This window comes from Perca flavescens, chromosome 8, assembly GCF_004354835.1.
Source record: "Perca flavescens isolate YP-PL-M2 chromosome 8, PFLA_1.0, whole genome shotgun sequence".
NCBI lineage: Eukaryota > Metazoa > Chordata > Actinopteri > Perciformes > Percidae > Perca > Perca flavescens.
The window spans coordinates 19,667,542-19,691,964 of NC_041338.1; the positions used below are offsets into that span (position 1 = coordinate 19,667,542).

Below are 24,423 nucleotides of genomic sequence, written 5' to 3' on the forward strand. Positions count from 1 at the left end.
CTGCTAACCAATGAGAATTGCACGACACTTTAAAATGATTAGAAAATGGATAAGACTGATAAACTGTACCTAAAACTTGTAAGGAAATGATGTCATGATGTACCTTGTAGATTTTAATATAAAGCAGATTCTAAATATAAATCGAAAGATGAAAAATAATCACACAACACAGACATGGTGATACCACAGAAATTATAGTCTTGTAATTCAATGTATTCACATTACAACATCCACATGGTTCAGTTTGTGACAACTTCTAACGATCTTCAAATATATTCACTGTATGATACATAATACCAATATAGGCACTTCCAGTAAGTCTGGCAATATTGAAGCTACAGTATAGTGTCTAAATTACAAAATGGTAAAAATAAATAATGTATATCTAAAAGAGTTTTTGTAGTTTTAAAATTTCTTTACTGTACAGCATATATGTATATTGTACAAAATGGAGCATCAACCTGCAAGAAAATTAATGGTTTTACTTTCACAAATACTGTGTATTTGGACAATTTCTTCCTTGTGTATGTATTAGTACATGTGGTAAGTGCAAGGTACTAGTGAGAAGAAAGCAATTATTTAATCATGTGTCAACTATATAAAAATACTCATCTCATTTTTGTTTTACATAATTGTAAAGCTTGTTTGGTTCTGACAGTTACGTATGTTACATGTGTGAATAAGTATGACAATCAAATAAAACCAATTAAGAAATAAAAAATACACTATCAATGCTGATATACTGTATCAGCTCAAACGCAAGTAATGACTTAAGACTGATGTGACTGGGGCAAAATGCATACATGGTCCACTCTAAAACAAATTAAATAAAAAGATCATCAACAAAATAACACAGTAGACAGAATCCCATCACCTTTAAAGATGAGATACGTTGTGTGATGAATGCTCTACTACTGTTGCAAGTGAGGATCTCTGATCTGTAGGCAAAGCACTTGACAGATCAAAGAGGAAGCGCAAGGAGAAATATGCTATAGGACCTTCTGCGAATAACAATTTCATCTGAGTATGTGTGAAGAATTGAAACACAATTTACTGCATCACTTTACCCTTCATTATTTCACCACCTCTACTGTACTTGTGAGTAAAAGCAGCCTCTAAATACAAGACAGAGTCACATTAGAGAGGCCAATAAAAGAATGTAAATAGACACAGACAAAAACACAATAGCTTGCTCTCTCACGCACACTGCATACTGTATTTATACATTCACAAAGCAGGAGCATTGGAGAGTTTGAGTTAATAATAAGTAATTATATAATTGTACAACTTGGAGGCTGAAATAGACCTAGAAGTGGAAGTTACACACATGAATGATAGATGTTTTTTTTCGAAATCCGGACCACTTTGGTTAAGCTGTCTGTGTTGTATTGAATAGCTTCGCATAACATTGGTAATATTTCATCAGGTTTTTCAAAAGCTGAATAAAATGTATTCATTGTGTCTGTAATAATGACTATATAGCTCATTAGGTATGAATTGCAGACAACATACAGAAAACAGCAGGCATTTTGTATAGGATACAAAGAGTGAGGCAACACACGATCATTGGAGGCCAGAAAAAAAAAATCTGATTCTGTAGCTGTTAACAAGTTTGGCCTGATATACAATGATTCTCTGTCTAATCAGTGGTTCAACTAATTATCTTCAACTTGTGTGGCCTCAGCTGCAGTTCCTGAGTCTCCCCCCCCCTCCACACTGTAGCAGAGTCAGGGCAGCAGTTAACAGGCCATTACGGGCGTAGTGCACAATTCACCACAGCCAGGAACATTGTGTGGTAATAGAGTATCAGAGGATCTGCATGAATACAAGGATATGGTGTTCAATACCCAATGTAATTTTAATCACAGGAACCTCTATCATATCCTGTCTACAGGTTGACTTGTGTGTTGTGCAGTTTTTTTGAAAATCACTTTAAATAAATGAGAATATAGAGGACAGCAGTGGTACATATATGAGATGAAATACCAGTGCATACAAGATTCAGGTGCATGTAGATCATGAAAACTCGTCAAGATTAGCAGTGGATCATTTACATATTGCTTCACTGCACTCGTGTAACAGAAAATTCAAGATCAGTGTAGAGCACTTTACTTCTTTAACTCAAGAGCTACATATGCTCTCTCAAACACGTTTTCTATGTAAATGTGAATTATTGAAGCAAAGTGGGATATTCTTTAGAGAAATTTGGCATCCTGCTCAAGCTACTGTGCAGTTTGTTATGTAATTGGTTTACGTCATGGTGTTTTGAAAGTAGGGCCTACACATATTTTTAGGGCCAAAATTCACAAGGAGATAAATGTCAGAACCATAGAAATAGAATGAGAGTAGAACAGACATTCCCATTCAAATCAACATAGCAGGATGGTCAGAGTGGCAGCCATTTTTATGTGTACTCTTGCCATTGCAAAGAACTGTAATCATTGTAGCGGGCTAACTTCCACATAAACTTCCTTATAAACCAACTTGCAGAAAGTCGCAGACTCACTGAGGTGAGGTTTTGCAACAAATAAGCAGTGGAGTAGTACAAAGCATGATGAGATGTCTTTTGGGCGCTATGTCCGTTGCCTTGCTGCTAGAGAGGAACTGAGAATTTCGGATTTAATTGCTTCATATTTCTATTGGTAAGGTAAGTCATCCAGAAAACGTATGCCTCTCTATACATACATGAGTGTGACACACATTACCATAACAATTAACAATAATCGCCATTTTCTCTTTAAATGTCCGTTTTACTCACATTCACACACAAAACTGATGTTTCAAAGAGTAAAAGTGATTAAATACCACATGCTGCCATCACAGTCATCTTGGCCATTACTGAAAAGCTAACCTTTACTGCAATGCATATCCTTTACATTAAAGAAAAGAAGAAGAAATCTTTTTTTCTGGCGTAAATACTGCTACAGTAGTTAGCCTCAGAGATTATTGTTTCGGCTCTCAAAGCCTTATCAGATTGGACTTTCACTTGAGGAACTCCATCCAACTGATGCACTCTGAAGTCCTGACTGCAGATTCACTGTATTTATCTGCAAAGATGTTACAGTATAATAGTCAATGCAGAAAAGCGGGGGGTTGTGACTTAAGCTTCAGCTTTGTTCTAAGCCTTTTAAGAACACATTATAAACTAGCTTACTATCTCTGCATATTTGTAACTTACTGTCCTCACAGGTGATACAGGTGTTTACTTTGAATTTAAACAGTTGAGGTGTTCCTGAGGGTTAAAGGTCAGCATCATTTGCAGGTTTTTACACCAGTGGGTAATAATAATACAGCACACTGAGTCCAAATACATAGTCAGAGAGTCAAAAATTTATAGAAAAGACAAAGAAAAAAGTGTATTAGTTAGTTTACCTATGGACATTTTCAAAGAACTTTGTAGGATTATACATTTGAATAATTGTCTGTTGAATAGATTATGCTTTCTGGTTCTGTATGTTTATGAATGCAGGGTTACATGTTTTGTTGTTTTTCCCTTCATATTTTCCCTTAACACTTTGGTAATGTTAGTGTATGTTCTCTGTACTGGTATTCCCTTTTTGGTCTTGTATTCAGCACAGATTCATTTCCAACAACCCTCTGCTGCTTTGTCAGTGTTGCAACATTTGGGACAGTGAACCCTGTAATGGCCACTATATTTACCTTGGGGAGAGATGGCAAAAATAAATCTGCTTAATCTATCTGTCTTCTGCAGAAGAACTGTGCATTTAGGCGCACTAATTTAAACATGCAGACACACACGCACACACAAATACAGAGTGTAAGAAGCCTTGAGACTCCTTCCTTAAAGTAATATGGCTACACCTAAAGTACTTAATATGGCGACAAATGTAAAACATTTTTTTTATACTTACTTCATATGCTAAAGCCTGTGGGTGAGTGATTCATTTTGGCAGAAGTTGAAAGGAATAAAAGATATGCCAATGTTCCTCATTTGATTGACTCCCTTTATAATCCATATATAAACAGTATGGCCCATGTGAGACCTCAAAAACTCTTGCTAAAATTGAAACACAAGTACAAGTAACTGTGATCTATATATATTATAATTGCATTCAGAAAATAATGTATAAATTGGCAGCAAATTTCTGCAGTCCTGTGTTACCACATTGGGTTGAGGTCTGTGCAAGCAGTCTTCCTCTTCTCTTGACAGTAGCAAAAGAGTCTGTATCCCAAAGTACACAAATAATCCTGTATTGCAATATGGAAAGCTCCTTTAAATGTTTGGTGAAACAAGATATTCAGATAAAATGTGTTAAGCACAAATTTTCCCACCCTGTTTTTTTTTCTGTATAGGCACACATTTCCCAAACATCTACAGTGTTGTGTCTAAGTGATGTGCTGGCAAGAGACAGGAGTCAGTTGATAGGATACGAAAACAAGATATACTTCTTCACGTCCTTGCCCTGACTGATGCCATATTTCCCATGGGCTGTTTCAGTGTGGGTCCCCCTCCGCTAGTTCCTCTGTAGATTTAGAGTTTTCCTGCGGAGACACAGGCCACTCTGGTTCCTCCACTCCCTCCTCTGGATCCTCTCCTTCAACTAGCTCCTCTTTGCTGCCTGGCTCCTCTTCCTCCTCGTGAATTGCCAGAATTGGCTCAGCTACATTGTTTAAATGGACAGATTCTGCTACTTGGCCATGTTTTTGGGCCTCCTCTTCTGCAATCACCTTCTTCCACATCTCGTGGTTCTCCAACAGGTGGTGGGTGATCTGGCAGAACACTTTCCTTCTCTTCTTGGAAGTTCCTTTCTCTAGAGAAACAAAAAAGCTTGATTATGTTGTACAAATCATAAATACACACTACAGCTACATATATCTGCTAAACTAATTTATTTCCCATCGTTCAGAGGAGAAACCACTGTTTGTCTTGCAGTATATTATATTGTATAATCCAATCTATATTCAGAGTGAATAAATGATAATAACAAAAAGTTTCATACAAAAGCAGGCATTCTAGGCTACATGTTTCTGATCACCTCCAGTTGATGATTGCGGCACTACTTCAGGTTTATAGCTTTGTTTTAGACCATAGTGCTTACGTGATGCTTCTGAGCTGGTGGACGTGTCTTCCTCTGCAGTATCCTCATCATCCTCATTCTCCGTGAGCTCTGGCTCCTCTGCCTCTAGGTTGGGTTCCACCCAACGTCCAGGCATAAGGTTGGCTGAGTCGTAGGAGTTGCACAGTGGTCCCACGATGTGTGTGATGAACGATTCCTGGAGTTTGGCCAACTGTGGTGCCGCTCGGTCCATGAAGGGGCTGATGGGAAGGCCCTGGCTGGACTCCTCATCACCCTACATTAAGCATGACCCACTTTAGTGCATAAATGCCAAGAAATGGCATGATTCAAATTTTAACACACATAAGATTCCAAAAGAACAGACGTCAGATTAATGTCCATCAAGTCCTAGGTTATTTGTTTCACAATTATGGGTAGGTTTGAGTCTTAATAGTGTAAGAATGTAAAGGTTGGTGCCGACTGCATCAGAGATAAAACCAAAGAAAATTATTTGAGACACTGTCAGAATTCAAAACATATGGTGTAACAGGGGGAACAAAAGAGGGAAGCTTAAAGCTGGGCATAGAAATGTGTCCAAAGCATCCATGAAAGTATTTTACACAAAGGCCCAAAGAATATAGGAATATAGAATATATTGCTGTGAAAGGCTGTGGGGCAGCAGCATGTGTGCTGTCTATGACTTCTCTAAAAACAGCATTGAACAACAGCCTTGGTAACTGACCCTAAGTGTCATCCCATACACTTTACAGTAGCATGCCTTTCTTCCTGCAAAGCAGCGAGCTGCTAATGTAAAGCACAATAAAAGTAATCAAAAGATGGGATCTGTGATGGATCTGCAACTTGTTGGAAATTCTTGACAGGAGGTGAGCAGACATAAAACAAGTGGAGGAGGAGCTATGTGATCCAGCTGTCACCATGGCTACATCCTAAGCAGATGAGTAGAGGTATTGAAAGGTTAGCTTTCCCAAATGTCTCATTTCTTTGAGATATGTTTAAGAAACAGTGTTATAAATACCCTGCCAGGTGTATTCTAATGTAGCTATCCAAATAAATACAAGACTGTTCATATTTGGCGGTAGGACTTACAATAAATGTTAAGTGTAAGCCTCTCTGAGTTCAGAGATTCATCTGTTATTGTGATACAGTTTTAAGACACCCAGATCCTGGTTCACACATCATACTCAATTTCAGAAAGCCTGTCAGCATGGAAAACAAATCTTATCCTCAAGGCTACGTCGACATGTTTGCTTATGCTCCATGACAAAGTGTTTGTGTATGATGGTGTGTGCTTTGCATACATGCCTGAACATGTTCTGTATAGAGGAGGAGTTGTATTGCTTTGCTTCTTTTTTAAAGGTTGTTGGACTCACAACGCTGTCAGAGACAGACTGCGCCTGGGCACCCTGTCTGTATCACCACATCTAGCAGCCCTAAAACTATTGTCATTAAAGAGAATTTCTCATTTCCTCACTAGGAACTCACAGTGGCTAGTAATAAGCTGGTTGTGTCACCTATCTGAAATAGCAGGGTGCATAGGGGTGACCTAGAGGCAATTAGCAGAGATTAGCAGCCATTCAGTGCCAAGGGGACATACTGTAACAAAGGTCACTGAGGGTGGCATTAGGCTGAAGGCATGACTAGATTCTGTTTGATAGGGGCAGCACTGTACACTCAGCAGCAACTACATTAGGTATACCTGTAAAATATAATGCAATCCAACGGTTCTGCTATAAAGTCTACTTTTATGATGCCAATAATGTTCAGTTTGTGTCAGTGTTTTCTTTACAGTCATAGTTATTTTAATTATATGTTTTAGCATTGAGGCCATAGTTGTTGATGAAGGGGACTCCACAATTAAATCAAGTCCAGTACAAAACCATCTTTAAAGATTATTTTTTTGGGGGCTTTTCCACCTTTAATTATGACAGGACAGCTAGGTGAGAAAGGGGAGAGAGAGGGGGAAGAGATTCAGGAAATTGTTAGCCTAGAAATCTAGATGCACCCTAGTGGCAGCAAATTTATTTTGCTGGCCAATCACATCGTGTATAGAGTTGGTGGGCGGGCTTATGGCTGCTGCTGCTGGGAACAGTGGTCTTCTGGAAGACTTGCAGTTAAGCTTTTCTTTGAGAAAAGAACAAAGAACGGCACAGAAATCATTCTTAAAAAAGGAAGATGTGTTCGGAGTTTTAAATTTTTTAAATTTAATCTATCAACTAACTTCTCTTCCTTCTTTGTTGCTCTGCCTGGTTGTAGCGCTATCCTATTGCGTGCAGAGGGAATTTGAAAGACAACCATTTATCCCGCCCCTCGGATTGAGCCCTGTCAATGGTGAGTTCCCAGACCCAACATCTTGATTGGAAATTGTCACAGGTCGGATTCAAACCCTGGACCTCTGCGTCGAGGTATAAACCGCTCAGTATATGTGCGCCTGCTCTACCACTGAACCAACCCGGCCACCAAAACCATCTTTAACCATGACTTTATTCTTTAGTCAGGGACCATGGAGTATGTATTGAAAATAAGGCCACAATTACACATGATTGATTGTATTAAACTGACATTAAAGCCAAACATATAAAGCATACATGTGAATCATAGCCCATTCTTACAGAAAAAACTACCAGATATCTTTACTGTCGCTACTGTTCCCTTGGTTTATATAAATACCATGTCAATTTAAAATGTAAAAGTAGAATACATAACTGAACAGATGCATAAGTCTTGTCATGGAATTATGACAGCTCCTCATGTGGTGGTTGGAGTCCGGCTGGCTGTGAGTTCCTGTTTTTCTTTTCCTCATGTTTTGCTGTCAGTTTGTGTTGCCTCTGTTTCTCTCTGTGTTCCCCCCTCCCTTCCTGTCTGTGCCAGCCAGCTGATTGCGCACACCTGCTCGCCTCCTCACTACCGCTCTTCCCACCATACACACCTGCCGGCCATCAACTCCAATCAAGCCCAGTATATAAACCCCGGATTGACTCACCACCTTCGCTTGATCGTTGCTCCTGCCTACTTGGTGACACGCGTCTCAAGCTTCTGCAAATTCCCTGAGTGTTCTTCTGCTTGTATCTTTGTAATCCGTTTTCTGTCTTTTTGTTTCAGCCATTGCCTTCCTCGTCACTCTGCCTCCAGTCAGCTGGCTCCTCCATCCAGTTCCCCCTCACGGTTTCCTGCACCAGCCTGCCTCAGCCCTCGCCTCTCCAGCCCCAGTACTTCCCTGTCGAGTTCTCAGACCCGGTCTCCCCGTGCCTCTGTTCCCGGTTCCAGCCCCCGTGCCTGTGCTCCCCTCTCTGGCATCCACCTCCCCACTTCCCCATTCACTTTCCCACTTTTCCTAATAAAGTGATTTGTGCTGAGTTCTGCATTTGGGTCCGTTCTGTCCTAACCGTAACACCTCACACAATAACAGCTCTCACATTGAGCACTGCACTGCCATTTCTATCTCAATATGTCAGAAAAAAAAGAATGAAAAATTCATTAGAGGGAACAAAATCAATCTAGCTTGAAGTCCAAAGTCTACGTGGAGGAACAAATAGAGAAAGGGAGGACTGTATTTCAGTTTCTGTGATTGCTTCTATGGGTTCTGAGACAAAATAGAATTAATTTGTCTGAAACACACAGCATGTTGCTAGGAGTCATTCTGTTCTGCTCCTCTACTTTTATTTCGAAAGAAAACATTGTGAGAAATTTAAGTAGATTAAATATATTCACCACCTGTGTGTGTGTGTGTGTCACCAGTTCAATTTTTGGATATGAAGAATTAGGACATTTTACATAGTAAGGACGTTCTGGCTGGTTCTCACTAACTCCAGGATAAAGGTTGGAATTGCATTAATGTAAAGGTTATGGTTAGGATAGGCATGTTAGGTTTAAGATAAGAAATGTAGTTGTGGTGCTGAAAGGATAAGCTTGGCAATATACAATTTATTTACTGTTGAACTAATCCAAAACCAAAAATTCTCCTACACTGAGACCATTCGTTTGTAAATCTTAAAAAAAAAAAATCACAAATAAACACTTTTATTTAAAAGAAAAGCTAAATAATTTCAAACAACAAATGTAACTTAAACAGGAGAAAATAAAGTCTCAACAAGGTTTATTGTAGATGTATTGTATTGGATAGCGTGTTATACTGCACAGGTGTTTGTGTTGGTGTGTTCCCCCTGCATGTAAACATGACAGAACATTGATCTTTAGTTTAGCAAATAAAAACAAGTTCCGATCAGAGTGGGTTCACACACCTGTTCGTAGAACTCGTTGACAATGCCCTCTGTCCACTGCAGATGCAGGTCCTTGCACTTCAGAGGCCCATTGATGTCCGCCAGTTTAATGCACATCTGGCAGACCAGCAACCTGTCATTCTCGTTAGACCAATCAATACCTGTGGATGGATCATCACCCACCTAGGGGATCAACAAACAGACATGTTGACTTTTAACATATTCAATTATGTTGGCAGGCACAGCGTGTGATATGTAGATATTATGTAAATGTGATGCCATAGATCTGTTGTTCAAAGATTGTGTATTCATATTAATGTCTAGAGGGTTAATTAATCAGGGAGAAGACAGCAACACTGGAATGCACCGTCGATGAGATAAAAGCAATGAGAACTTAAGGCCTTTTAATTGTGGCTTTCACCTCTATTACAAGGTACATGAGCAGACTTTTTTCTGGTAAAATGTGCTTTATTTAAAAATGTAGAGGTTTTAATTACTATGCTTTAAATATGTTATGATCACATAAAGTTTGTGTAAGATATATTCTACTATTCTCCACTGTTTGAATGTTTTTTTTTTAAATATTTCTAGTAATGCTTAATGAGTTTCAGATCTTGAAAAGGAGCACCACTGACTCCATGAGTCCTATCATTCTAACCTAGTAATTCAGGAAGCTTTAGAGAACAAGTGCGAAACTCGATTGGGTACTTCAGAGAAAGCTAATTTGCTTCCAGGAAGAGCAGAGCAGGGCTACAGTGAGAGACATTGCTTTTACTTTTGCTGCAAAGCCAGCGAGCTCAATGCTATTTGACAGGCCCTGGCCATCGAGCACCACCACTGTACTCATGCTCACAATAGGAAAAACACAAGAACCTCAAATCTAAAGCCAACATTCTGCTTAAACAAGTTCTTAAGTAGCTGCAGGGTGCTTTGTGTTGTTGATGTGAGCTGAACATACTGCAAGTGCTGCAATGTTCTGCACAAATAGACCTGTTTTTCAAAAAACACTGGACATTTCCCATTCAATAAAGCTGTTTTTCAGTAAAGAGCTGAGGTAGGAATGTATGAGGCAAGCACCTCCACAGAATATACTTGACTCATAAAACTAAAGAATCCTGCTACCATTTAAAGTTTACCAGACAATTCATTATTCAGTCAATCAAGTTTCAGAAGACAACAGAATAAAAAAAATATTCAAACGTAAACATTTCACTTTATATCTGAGGATAAGTATTCATAAGCCAGTGTGTTGACCTATAATTTCAAGCCCCCAAAAATACTTAAATTAATGTTCAACAAACAATCTGAGAAGTTTAAGTTTATGATGTTGTCAAATTAATATTATCAACAGATTTAATCACCATATCCATAAACTCTTCAGATCTAAAATGTAGGCTACATCTTTTCAATATTTAATGTAAAACAGTTATGTTTTTAGAACTACCTTGGCATTGAACTCAGCCAGGAAGTCAAAGTGCTTCTTCAGATCAGTGGCCAATATGGCCTCAATGACCAGGAAACGGAAACGCTTGAACTCCCCGTGATCCAGGTTGACGAGGAAGTTGTACTCTGGCCGCGACATGAAGAGGTTCCAGGCTGAGGCAGCGTGGTGGTTTTCGAGAACGGATCGATCATTGTAGAGCACTGCCTGCAAACACACAAGTACTTCACATTTACATAAACAAGTACAGAAATGCCTATATATAAATTCAGCAATCCTGCACATGCAGTACTAAAAAAGAGAGACTGGGTGATTTAGAAGATTCATTACAACATTGAAAGAAATGAGAAAACCACATCATGCTTCCAAAGTATGATCAAGAAAATTAGAGCCACTGAACTGTGTGCTACTCTCTGATCTCTTTCAGTATTATGACAGCATACATATCTACATTGAAGAGATATGTCTAGACAGAAAATACTCCATAGAACAGAACTTTACAAATCCAACCTCAACACCTGTCAATTTCTGACAAGCAACAAGGAGCTACTGTAACTGGTGATTGTTTGATTATGCTGTCAGACTGATGATTCACTTCAGCTTTGCCAGTGCATTTTGGCAGTGAAAAAGTGGATGAAAATCAAATGATCATCTTGTTGATTACAAAGAAAAACTGAATTTTTTTTAGATTATTTTTTGAGCATTTTAGGCCTTTATTTTTATAGGACAGCTGGAGACACAAAAGGGGAGAGAGAGGGGGAATAACATCCAGCAAAGGGCCACAGGTCAGAGTTGAACCCATGGCCACAGCATCTAGGAGTAAACCTCTATATATGGGAGCATGACCTACCAGGTGAGCTACCCAGGCGCCCAAACTTCCACTGACTTTGATCCTAATAAGAAGCTGTTCTCTACTATAGGCTGAATAGCACGAGTACCTGTGGGGCGCTGGTGGCCACGAGGAAAGCATTGGTCCTCCCAGGGTGGTCGTAATCGTGCATTGCGGCAGCCACATAAAGGGCCATGAGCTCCAGAGCAGGTATGAGGCCTGACAGGCAGCCGTAACCATCTTCTGACACAGTGTAGGTCTTTGAAACCAGGAAGCCCATATGACTGTGTGTTATTCCACTGTCAGAGTCTAGCCGCAGGGGAACAGACAAAGTGAGCAGGGTGGCAGAATTTACACATGATGCACTTTCATGTGCATATGCCTTAACACACACACTCTTCTAGAGCACACACACGCAGCAACACACTTGTACATTCAAATCCACTTATATGTGGATCAAAGGGATGGCCCTCGTAAGGCATACAAATGAGGTTATGGAAATATGGGTGAGAGGGAACTCTAATCTACCTGCAATTTCATGCTGTTCTAGACTTCAAATAGTGTTTGGTACGTAAATGCAAGTGCCAAAAGCCTGAGTAAGATAAGACAAACTGTGAGTAGGATCAGAACACACGCCTGCAGGTTTGATGCTCCGACATTTAGAGATGGCTCACAGTAAAGCTGCAGGCAGATGGTAATATCTAAATAAAAAAGTCTGGCCTACATATAGACAGTCTTTATGGGAATAAATGGCTTAACAAAAGTTATAAAAAAGTGGACAAAAAGGTATTAGGAGCTTATGTGTTCTTATGTGACAACTTCCATCATACTTTTATGGACCTATAGAGTCACATACACACTAGCATCCCCACCAGGACAAGCAAATGTCTGCATTTATGGACACACCTGAGTCACTGGCAGAGCCGTGGTCAGTAAAAAGGCTGGGCAGACCAGGCACAGCCTGTGTGGTGAGGTACCAGACTGCATGCAGCACATCTGTGGCATGGACCCTGTTGTGATCTGGGTCAGGAAAGAAAACAAGTCTGCTCAGTGTGTGTAATCTTCTCCACCAGGGTGCACTGTTAGACTGCTTATGTTTCTTGTAACAACGTAAAGGCTGCATACAGTCATATATGACAGTGTGATACTACCCTCTAGTGGCTGGTTTCATTATTACAGCTGCAAACAAGGTTATAAGTAAACTGAAGCAAAATGAAAAACATGAGAAGGAGCGAGGTGTTCAAGCTTACACGGTATGTCTCTGTAACCATTCTCAAGGGCATGGAAGTAGTTCATGAATTCATGTACAGGAATCTTGAAGGTTGCAAACAGGCCAGTGTCTTCAAAGAGCCTGTAGGAGACCTGAAAGACAAAAATCTAATTGAGTCTGTGCTGTGAACATCATCAGGCTTGGATAATCAACACATTACATGCAAAAGGGGTACTATCATGGAACTCATAATCAATCAATTATAATATTGTAGATAATACTATCCAAATACATGTTAGCCTATTCACTTATGACTGCAAAACAACATAATGTTACTAAGTATTTTTTATTACTTTAAAACATTTTATTGCTAAAATGGTGTCCAAATCATAGTAATGCATTATGCAAATAATAAAGTTTTATTGACACTTTGGCTGACCTCTGAGCTTAAAGGTCCCATGACATGGTGCTCTTTGGATGCTTTTATATAGACCTTAGTGGTCCCCTAGTACTGTATCTGAAGTCTCTTTCCCGAAATTACATCCAGAATTACAGCCACTAGAGCCAGTCCCACAATGATCTTTCCTCAGGATGTGCCATTTCTGTGTCTGTAGCAATTGAGGAGGAGAGGGGGGGGGCAAGGTGGAGGGTGGGGGTGTGGCCTTGACCAACTGCCACTTTGCTCGTTTGAAAGCCATGATGTCTCTCTCTCATGGGTGGGCCAAATTCTCTAGGCGGGCAAAGCAGAGAAAGGGGAGGTAACCTTCCAGATCGGCCCATCTGAGCTTTCATTTTCTCAAAGGCAGAGCAGGATACCCAGGACTCGGTTTACACCTATCACCATTTCTAGCCACTGGGGGACCATAGGCAGGCTGGGGGAATGCATATTAATGTTAAAAAACCTCATAAAGTGAAATTTTCATGCCATGGGACCTTTAATCATTGGTGTTCCCGGATGTGCTCACCTGACTGAGGATCCGTCCACATTTCCCATTGGTCTTTTCCATCAAACTGAAGATGGGGAAGTTCCAATTATTTAGCTGACTCATTAAAGGCTCTAAGTCCTCCATTACTAATGGCTCTGGAGCCAGCATTGGTTTGTCCTGTGACACATAATGAAAAGTGGTAAGGCAAATACAATGTTAATAATGTATGTTTGTTTATTGTATGAGCAGTAATTCTGCCTCGCTTTACCTCAGGAGATATTAGAGAGTGGAGGATGACATTCTGGGCTGGGTTTTTTCCTTCCTCTGTGTCCTCCTCTGTGTGTGCTACATCACTGCTGTCACTGTGGTTGGCTTCGTGGGTGCTCTCATAGTCTGATGACACCAACACTTGGTCCTCTGCTAGTAAAAGCAGAAAAACAAAGAGATGTCACACTGCAGCCTAAAAGGAACTGATAAACTAGTCAGGCTTTTGAATTTACTTCTCTGTAAATTGTTATAGCCAATATTCTACAATGTCAAAGTCCCAGAGAGGGTGAGTACTATTGTTCATTAACAGTGGTTCATGTTAGTGATTGCTGCCACACCCTTACTCAAAACATATCTTACAGTGTGTCTGGCGGTAGCAGTGCTTTATACAGTAGTCTGAGTTTGTATCATCAGAAAAACTGCATTTTCAATGCTGGATTTCTAACTGATTGGTTGTTGAATACTGGTGCAAAACAGTGAATGTGTTTCTTACCCTGACTATAAGTGACTGAAAATTTCAAAATTTAAGCTTAAGCTGAAAATGATTATTATGTTGAAATTATATTAATTTGACTTCACAACATTTAAGTTAGTTGTTCTGTATGGAGAACCAAAGACATTTTTTTTTTCTGTAACACGGCTACAAAAGTAATTTGTTTGTTCAGATTTGTATGTAGCTGTACACTATGGAACATACATTTAGAATTTTTTTGTTTTGAATATCTACTGTATATATTAGACTTCTATAGCCTGGATGCCAGCCGAACTTAGCCCCGCCCACAAAATTCGAGGTCGACTAGAATCTGAGTATGACCACGTCAGGCTAAGACTTCTATATAATTATCTATAAATAAACACTGTGATATAGTATATATGTATGTATGCACTCATCACATGCTTTTTGGAGGTACCGGTAATGATAAGAAGAAAGAAGACTCAGAACGTACCTGACCGTGGTATCCTGTCTCCCTTGTCTATAGAACCCTCCCCATGGCCCAGTCTGATGTATGGTCTCCCACAGCTGTAGACAAGAGGAGTTTAACAGGTTAGAGATGAAGTGCATTAAAGAGAAATGTTGAATTTAACTCCATAGTGTGTGACGTTCCGTGTTGTAATGCTGTGGTATTTGCGGCTGGTGCTGTTGCATCTTCGAAGTACTGCCTATGTTGGTCAAAATCTATCAATTTCAATGATTTCTTAAAGAGGAACATGCCTCGATGCTAGAGACTACATATTGAAAGACTTTGAAATGTCCAAAAACATTAGGGTTATTAGGGTCAATTTTATCCTCTGCTCAGACATTTACATGTGTATTAAAACATCTGCTAATCAAATGCCAGAATCTGTTTTGTAGTTTTTGTAGGATAAGATGACATTTTAATTACTCTAGAACAGACCAAAATCAACAAAAAATTTTCAAATAAAGAATCACTGGGGGACAAATACAGAATACTACATGTGTGTTTGTTTGTAGAAAGCAAGATGTGCAAGCCTTTTCTGTCTGTAGCTGTGCCAAAGAATTGGGAATAATGCCATTCACTTCATCTGTCTTTGATGTCAAACAGAAGTTGTCAAGAAAAAAAACACGTAATGGGATTCCTACTGTGCTGTCCCAACATGAAACAGACGTACAGATGCTTCAAGAAAAATACTCATTAATGAATTTAATGGATGCACACATTAACACAATGCAATGAAAATAAACAACAAAACAAATTTGAAACAGTTGCTGGTACTGGCACTGTTAGAAATGACTCATTAGAAATTGAGCCCACCCTTTTTGAGCTTAACGACAAATCAGGATCAGCCACTGGAACGGCTTACTGCAAGCCACAATCTGAGAGACAGATGGAAATATCCACATTTACTGACTGGTTTATATATCAAATAGCAAATATTATCTTTTACGGAAAGAGCCTTGAGCTGGCCTGTGCTGGTTAGTTAGCTGTGTGACACCATGGGGAGCCTCCCGAGCTACTCTCAACAGCTTTTCCATGTTTCTCCATTGAGGCCACTGTCAGGCTGTAGGTGGTTCCAACTAAAATACCTCTCCCTAAATGTTGTAAAACCTGCCTTCTCAGGACAGGAAATGCCTGCCGTTAGAGCATGGTGTCACAGGGAGCACAAAGCCCTGTAGTGTGTCTATCTTCTTCTGATAAATTATTTCTTGAACACTTTTGAGCTGTACCCACCCTGCCTAATGGTCCTGAGGCCCCAACAAAGGGAGTTCTGTTGTGTTTGCATGGCCAGGTTGGACCACTGTGTGTAATGCCTAGCAGGTGTGGAATATAAAATAGTTTGATAGTTTGGCGGGTGAACAGTTAGTACATTATTGTCAGGGGGGTCTGGGCAGGCAGCAGCGCTTGGCTTAAAAGGTTTACTTTTAATGAAAGTTGAAGAACTGGCAGACAATCTTCCTATTCTGCTAATGCAGCAGAATAGCCTCAGCTACTGACATTGAGCCTTCAGCTCTGAATGTAAATAAGAAGGCCAGCCATTTTCACTCGAGGAATCTAGTCATGTATCAAGTGACTGCTTTTATCACAAAAAGCTTCTTAAGTGTAGTTACAGTAGTTAGCATTGTAGTTACAGTAATTTAACTGTCCCAGTGAGATATACCGACAGTACGAAGACAAAATATACTTTCCTGTATGTTTTTGTTTCAACCTGTCTCAAAGAAATGGTGTTGATATACTAAAAATTTGTTTTGCCTGAAACCTTTGGAAGAATGTAACTGCTGCCTGCAAATATGTTTGTTCAGTCATGTTGGATTTAGGCAACAAAAAGACTTTGGTTAAGGTTAGGAGAAGAACATGGTTTCAGTTAGGTATTGAAAAAATAAACCCATCAAGTGCTTCAAGTCAGAGTTTTTTTATTCTTTAACCAAAACAACGTTTCTCCAACCTTAAAGGTACATGTATAGACTAATACAAAATTAATCCCTCTCTCTTTTTCTCTCTCACACCCTTATGAGCCACTAGAAGTGGTGGTGTCTGTTTCTACAGAGACCCTGCCCTCTGTCTGGATTTTCTCTTTTCTTCTTATTTTCGTGAGTTTGGGGTGTTTATTTGTTCACAAGTTTAACTGACACAGACACAGAAAAAACAAACAGGATGAAGGTCTGCATTCACACATTCATTATCCAACAATGCTGCACTTTCCCGCTGAGGTATGTGTTTATTTGTGCTTAAGAACATAAACAATCCAAAACAACCACAACTGCTGTAAAAACAATTCAAAAATAGTGTTTTTTTCCTCTGATTCACAGCGCTCCTTCTCTTTATTCACTCTCTCACAATTTTTTCAAATTGCTTGTTTTGTGCATTTAACCGAGCCAAAAATCTTACATCTCCCTCATAGAAGACAAAAAAAAACAGCAATTACTCCTATTTGATAAACATCAAACTGTCAAATATTGGTATTTTTGCTTTAAAAAATGACTTAAGATGATTAATTGATTATCAAAACATTTGTGGATGAATTCTCTGTCAATTCATCAACTCATCTCTTCAGCTCTAGAAGTTCTGTATAATCATTTTGTGACTTTGCAGATACAGTACTTTTATTAAGTAAAATAAACCTTTTAAACGTAATGAACTCTTTTTCAAACGTGTCCTTTTTTTAAACAAGAATAGTCATACAAAGGTTAAAGGTCAAAATTGGTTTCTTGCTTTACACATAATTTTAACAAATTTAAATACAGCCAAAGTGAATTGTCAACAGTCAATTGGGAGTCTGTGAAGTTGAAAATGACTCCTGTTCTCATACCAAAGCACCTTGGCATTCTCCAGAATAAACCTTCATCAAGTTAATTATTCTGCAATAGGAAATACTGTATAAATTGTAACATTGTCTGCTTTTTCTGAGAACAGCCTTCTCCTTCCATGTTGCTTATCTTAATAGTTTCGAGCCATGCAATGAGCTCTGACTGGCCTCTGCCCGCTCCCCTCTCCACTGCAGTTTACTCCCAGTTTTTAAACTCAACTACTCACAGCAGGTTGACAGATTACCTTTGGTTCAGAGCCCAAAAGGACAGTGTCCAAGCCACGATAAACAAAGCAGCCATTATTTCTGCTTCCAGTAATCTACCTACTCTCAAGCCAGATAACGTGAAGAAGATAACAGCACAGTGGCCGGGGCTGAGGGAAATGGAAGGCATTCAATCGCCCCCTTTTTGCCGGGTCTGTGTGATAAAAAAGGCGATATTGTAGCTTTGAAGTTGGTGTTATTCCTTCTGAACAATGTACGTCACTGAAAGCTGACATGATGGAAAAAGGAGGGAGAAAAAAAGAAGCCTAATGTCCTAATTAAGATTCTACAGATTTGATGATGGAGCAGAGAGAAGGCAATTGAAGCCATGTGTTCATTTTCTCCCCTCAATGTGTTCTTTCTCTCCTTCCCTCTTCCCCAGTCATTTCTACCTTTCACTTTTCGGATAGGACTCATTACATATCAAGAATGATTATTGGTGTTTTGTTTGACCTGTAAATACATTCTTATGTTACTATGTCTTGGCTAGTTCTCAAAAGGGATAATAAATACAGGTTACAGTACATATTTTACAAAAACACTCCCCAAAACGCGATTGTTGTGTTAAAGCCCACTTGAGAGATGCTGTGTTGGCAGGTCTCACAGGTTTAACCCCAACAACAGCAAGTAGTTGTCATTAGGCATGGGTCCTGTTTACGTGTATTTTAGCTCGACACTGAACAGCTCTCTTTTTTCATTTTAAACATCTGAATAAGAGCCAGATGCCTGAAACAAAATTTAAATGAAGTGTTACTCCGAAAAGAGCCTTCTCACCTGCAGTAAACTAAACCCAGAGACTCTCTGTACTCTCCAATTGTGTCTGTATAACCTCTGCCAGAAGAAGCAGCTGTGACCGTGTGTCTAAGTGTGTCTGTGTGTGTGTGTGTGTTAATTGTGAGGTTCTGGTGACTGGAGAGAGGCCCAGGTGTTTGTTTATACTCACACCGCCATAAGTGGCCATAGCTGGGGCCTGCTGCTGGGCTGGGCTGAGCTTTAAGACCAGGCGACAGGGCTTTGTGTACAGAAGCTGCTCAGTGTGCTTACATTTACAGAACTTGTTCAAGTATCACACTGTCATTGTGCAAACAGACCCAAACAAGTCACTGACGGACGCAGCCCACACAGTTCTTCAGAGGGCTCAAGACACAACAACTCAGTGCGGTAACATCTTGTTTTATTTAATTTAATTTTTTATTTGTGTTGGATTCAATTTGTGTTTTTTGTATTTACTCTATTCTTTTTTGTTGTGTAAATATTTTAACAGATGTGTTATGTATGGATTGTTTATGACTGCTTTTTTAGCAACTAGCAGACAATGTGTAAATGGACTGTATTTATTAATGTGACAGTTATGTTGTCCACAGATACATAATTTGTATTGAAGACTCCTCCCTGACCAAAGCTCCAAAGAAGTTTGTAACACTGTGATGAAATCTTATTTTCTTTACATATTTTACCTTTATATTTATAATTGTTCAGTAACAGATTCAAATAAATCATTAAAAACTAAAAATCTATCTCAGAATTTGTCCTACAAGTGAGTAGGTGGGTAGTCTTTCTTTAAGTGCTAACTCACCTTAAACAATATCACTAGTATGAGTTTGTATTAGTATGAGGATGTCACATGTCACAAAGAGCTCTTTCATAAGTAGTTCTACCCTTCAAAGAATAATGTCTGGAAAGTGTTGAGTGCTAATAAATCATCTTAACTCTTAAATGTCAGTGGTTACATGGGAATCAGCAAGTAATGTGCTTTCCTAGTGGTCAGAAAAGAATGTACTCAATGCACACACTGATATGTGCAAAAAATGTGCAGGGTAAATCACCCCCTACAGCAGACTACATGGACACAGGCACACAGAATTCTGTTCAGCCCAGATGATATATACGCAGAAACAGGCATTGTCGGATTATGAGTGAATGCAAAGTCTTTTTCTGTGTGTCTGTGTCAGTTAGACTTGTGTGTCAATATGAGATGCGATGGGCAAAGCAGCGGTTGGGAATGAGAACAGGCTGCACAACCTGCACGCTGTTATTGGCTGAGGGTTACACACCCACGTGGGATCCAAAGGCTATTTGTTGCAGCCCACAAACGTCCCGCTCTGACCGATATAGGAAGAAAAGAGAAAATCCAAGCAGAGGGCAGGGTCTCTGCCACACCACAGACTTAGCATGTCATAAGTGATGATTGAGAGGGATTCATTTTGTATTGTCTATACACTGTTTTTTGAGGAAAGCACTGTATATTATACGTCTAAGATCAGGGCTCTGCAGGGAAATCCAGAACTCCTCTGCGAAAACCATTTCTTTACTTTTGGCCTCATGGTGTTTTCATGGTAGCAGTATTTTGTATATTAAAACACACTAGTTATTGGTCACATTTTTGCAGAAAAGTCAATTCATGTTTCATACACATAAATTATTTTAACAATAGTAAAGATGAATACATTATGAAGTTTTTGTATCACTTGATGTGTCTCAATGGACACAGCAGAACACTGATCTGCCCTTTAAGAAATACTTAGAAAGAACTGCTGTATGTGCCAGAGAGGTAAAAATGGAAATATTATTGCACATAATATTTTAATCTAACACTACATGAGTATCAGATAATGGCCATAAACTGAGCAAATACTGTAGATGTGTCTATCTATCATGAGCTGCAGGCATTGTCTGGCTGGCTAGTTAGCATTTTACTCCAGACAGCTCGGCTTAAATAATTAGCTTGGAAGACAGGAGCCACATGTGTTTACAGGAACAGTGCAGCCATAATCAGTTAACAGCTCCATGAAACAAATCTCCTCACAACAAAAAATACTAAACAAATAACGATAGACCGGCAACAACCTGGATGAAATAAGCTGTGCATAAGTACATATACAAACAGTACCAACTATACTCTGCAATAAGCCAGTACCCTCCACTTATAATATAAACCCTTTTTACACCTGATTGGACAAGCTGACCACCTGTGATTGGACTTTGCTTCTAATTTCCAAACTAAAAAACATTGCAACTCTTTTCAGCCAAAATTATCCACACAAAATTAATTTCTAAATTAATCTGAGGTGGGAAATAGGCCATGCAGTTGCAGAGTCATGCCTCATTTTACAGCAGTAAGTTAGTTTTTATCTAACTGACTGTTCCAGTAAGTACATGTGCGAGCTGATTGAAATCTCAAGTTCCAGAAAACTAAGCTCATTAGATGTATTCTCTCTTTATTGACAGGTTGCACTTTCTTTTATTTTGAAAATAAATCTTCATGTATAGCCTTAAATAAAGAGAGGGAAAACCCAACATCTGTTCTGTATGTCTGCACATAAACTTCCAAAGAAATGCAACTGAATAACACAACAATTATCATCAGTTGAAACTGTATTGTTTGAATGAATGCAGGCTGTTTTCAGCATGTCTTTGACATCAGACATGGCTTTCTAAAGTTATTCTACACATTAATAATTAAGCTCCAGCTTCAGTTTAGAGATCTGATTAAACTTCTTCTGAAAATTAAACACACACACACATATATACACAAACCTATACTATGTACTATTGGGCACACAACATGCATCCATGACGGTTCTTTGGCAGCGCTGAGATGCAGAGAAGCTTCTGTATTTGCAGAGAATCTCCATCAGATGACTTTCATGCCCGTGAAACAAACTCGACAGGGGACAAACTGAATAAGGTAGATAAAGCACGACTCTTTCTTGTTCAGACATAGTTAATATTTTAAAGACAGGGAGCATGTGCTGTCGAATACTGCTTGTGCATCCACATCATAAAAACATTGTATGCACAATAAGTCATATTCAAGTACCTCGCAAACATGCACAGCTGAAAATTTTCAGGCTGAATCTCCATTTTTTCTTCATTGAAATTCATAAAAAAAAGATCCTTATGAAGATATTCCAAACACAACGTCACAGTAATCACAAAGTAATTGTAAGGAATGCAATCTCTGCGCTTATCACAGTAAATGATGCTGAAATTTCAATTAGTAATCATACTTAGTATAATAAATCAAGAACCTGTGTTTATTCTAGATTTACTGCATCAATGTGATTTACTAGTGAAATAAAAAACAGCAGAAACAAATACAGTGATTTGTTGTGTTTTCAACAATATGGGACTGTCGTGTCGTGACATTTCTACTGATTCACTGCATGTGTACTAGTCCTGTCTGAGCACAATAGAACAACCAGGCCAGATTTTCTCAACAGCTTTTGCAAAGCAAAGTGCATCCAGGCATAAACCGCACCACACAAATACATGCTTTCATGCACACAGACCCATTAATGCACACAAACACTCATACATATCCTGCAACCATCTCTATCTCACAACAGCTTCCCCCAAAAATTACATAAAATAAAAATAAAGAATAAAATGAATATCACATGGATACAGATCTCCTTCTGAGCCATGCTATTTCAATGTAGCCTCTTTCTCATGCTATCTTCAGCACTACTGTGCAGAGAGTTGATGTGTGTCTTAGTTATTCAGGTTAATGTGTTTTCCTGTGGGGCATATATCCATTCTGGCTCCCATAGCACACACATCCTTTTCTGAACTGCTGCCGCTGCGCCATTACTGTTCACTCACGCTGTCTTTGGTATAACTACAGCCACACTGCTGGTAATATACCTCCAAATCTTCAAATACATTTGTCATACTGTGGTAGCCATTGTAGAAGTCCTCCTTAAAGCATTTGTACCATGGTTGTGTATATCTATAGTACAATGTTGCACAGTAGGACCTAATTAGTATATTGAACAACAAAATTCTAGGGTTTTGCTTCAAACTTTTTTTTCATACAGTATAACTCCTTGTGGGGAAGAAAGAAATAATACAGCAAGCAAAGCATTATGTAATAACAAGACTACATTTGCTAAATCTTTCTTAAGTCTTTCGTTTCTGAGTATAGGATCTGAGTCATTCAGCTGTAGCTCCTGCTAGGAGTTAGGTACCTGCAGGTGAGTGCTTCATGGTAGGGCTTGATGCTGGCGCTGCGGTCCCTTCGGACGGGCCCGGGCTCGATGCTGGGCAGGCCTGTGGCGGAGGTGGTGGTGGTCCACGTGGAAGAGATCCTCCTCAAAAGACCGGGGTGGAGACTCCGCCTCAGTCGCTGTACACACACACACACACACACACACACACACACACACACACACACAGTTAACAATACTCAAAAACCCTTCTTATTACTTTTTTATACATGATTAAATCCTCACCCATAACTAACTGCAGGAATAAAAAAAAAATAAACATGACTGTAATTGTGTTGGCTCTAAAAGTAGTCCCGCCTGTGAGATAAGGTTAATGCTTATTCGCTCTGTCTTCAGTCAAATTGTTCATCTAGATGAGACAGTTTTCTTTTTCCTGAATGTGCCCTGGATGAAACAAATTAAGCAGCTGATATAACCTGGAAAATCTTTCATGATTTGAAGCACATTCATTTTTTCCTTCATTGCATCCAAAGAGAATCAACACAGTTATCACTGACTGGAGAATATTGACAGGCAGCTGTATCAACGATGCTGCACATGGTACATTATTACATACGTCAGTATTACATTGCACAGATACAGCCTCTCTGCTTCTCATTCTCTCTGTAAGTCTCTTTTGTCTCGCTCTCTCAGTCTCTTCCTTTATCCGCCTTCTTTTTGCTCTTTCTTTCATTATTTCTTTTCTTTCTTTTCTCTGGGATTCCCAGTGATCTGTGCCCTTTTGATGCCTCCATCTGTTCGGTGCCATGCAGCAGCTTGGGACAGCAGCGCTAAACATGGCAGTCTCTCTCTCTCTCAGTCTTCTGCAGGGTGACCTAGTAAAGATCGTCTCAGAATCCTGAATGAGCCCATTCACAACATTGAGTGCAAGCACACACACACACACACACACATACACACACACTCATACACACCGTTGGTGTATGTCAGTTTAGAGGACATTTTACTGACTTCTATGTACTCTGTGTTACATGTACGCAAATTTATACCACAAAAAAAACACACACCTACAAAAGAGCCATGCACAATCAGAGCGTACTATATGTACACACACTGACACATTTATGCACACAAAATAGCATATACACTATTACTAATGTGTTTTGTATAGTGTATACTACAATTGCATTAAATTATGTGTTTAATTCTGGATTTTAAAAGTGGATTAATGATGCTATGGTGATTTTGCAGCACCATAGTTCGGATTTAATAAAATTCCTGCAGACAGGCATCAAAAGCACACACACATCACCATCGGCAGCAGCATGGCAAAAACCAGGCTATCCTCACAAAAAAAGAAAAGAAAAGTAAAAATACAGCTCATCCCTGCTGCTGTCACTGTTAATTTAAGTATATAACTGGACTTATCTCTATTACTGTTTAGGTGAGAAAAGTGAGATCGGTGTAACTTTTTATAATTAGTTGTGTGTTTGTCATTCATGTTTTTTGATTTTTG

The 24,423-nt window shown here is 39.2% G+C and overlaps 1 protein-coding gene across 4 annotated transcripts in view; it reads right to left on the reverse strand.

The window, feature by feature from the left end:
- Window positions 1-175: 175 nt before the first annotated feature.
- Window positions 176-24,423, reverse strand: part of LOC114559530 (cGMP-inhibited 3',5'-cyclic phosphodiesterase A) — a 75,747-nt gene continuing 51,499 nt past the window's right edge. For 3 of the 4 annotated variants that reach the window (XM_028584201.1, XM_028584203.1, XM_028584204.1), the window contains 11 exons: window positions 22,929-23,086; window positions 14,877-14,950; window positions 13,931-14,082; window positions 13,702-13,839; window positions 12,777-12,888; window positions 12,433-12,546; window positions 11,636-11,835; window positions 10,701-10,904; window positions 9,278-9,439; window positions 5,061-5,313; window positions 176-4,772 (listed from right to left, as the gene is read on the reverse strand). In XM_028584201.1, coding sequence (XP_028440002.1) covers window positions 4,456-4,772; window positions 5,061-5,313; window positions 9,278-9,439; window positions 10,701-10,904; window positions 11,636-11,835; window positions 12,433-12,546; window positions 12,777-12,888; window positions 13,702-13,839; window positions 13,931-14,082; window positions 14,877-14,950; window positions 22,929-23,086 — 1,884 coding nt within the window. In that variant the 3' untranslated portion in view covers window positions 176-4,455. The remainder of the gene's footprint in view (window positions 4,773-5,060; window positions 5,314-9,277; window positions 9,440-10,700; window positions 10,905-11,635; window positions 11,836-12,432; window positions 12,547-12,776; window positions 12,889-13,701; window positions 13,840-13,930; window positions 14,083-14,876; window positions 14,951-22,928; window positions 23,087-24,423) is intronic. The other variant, XM_028584202.1, reaches the window with a different exon arrangement.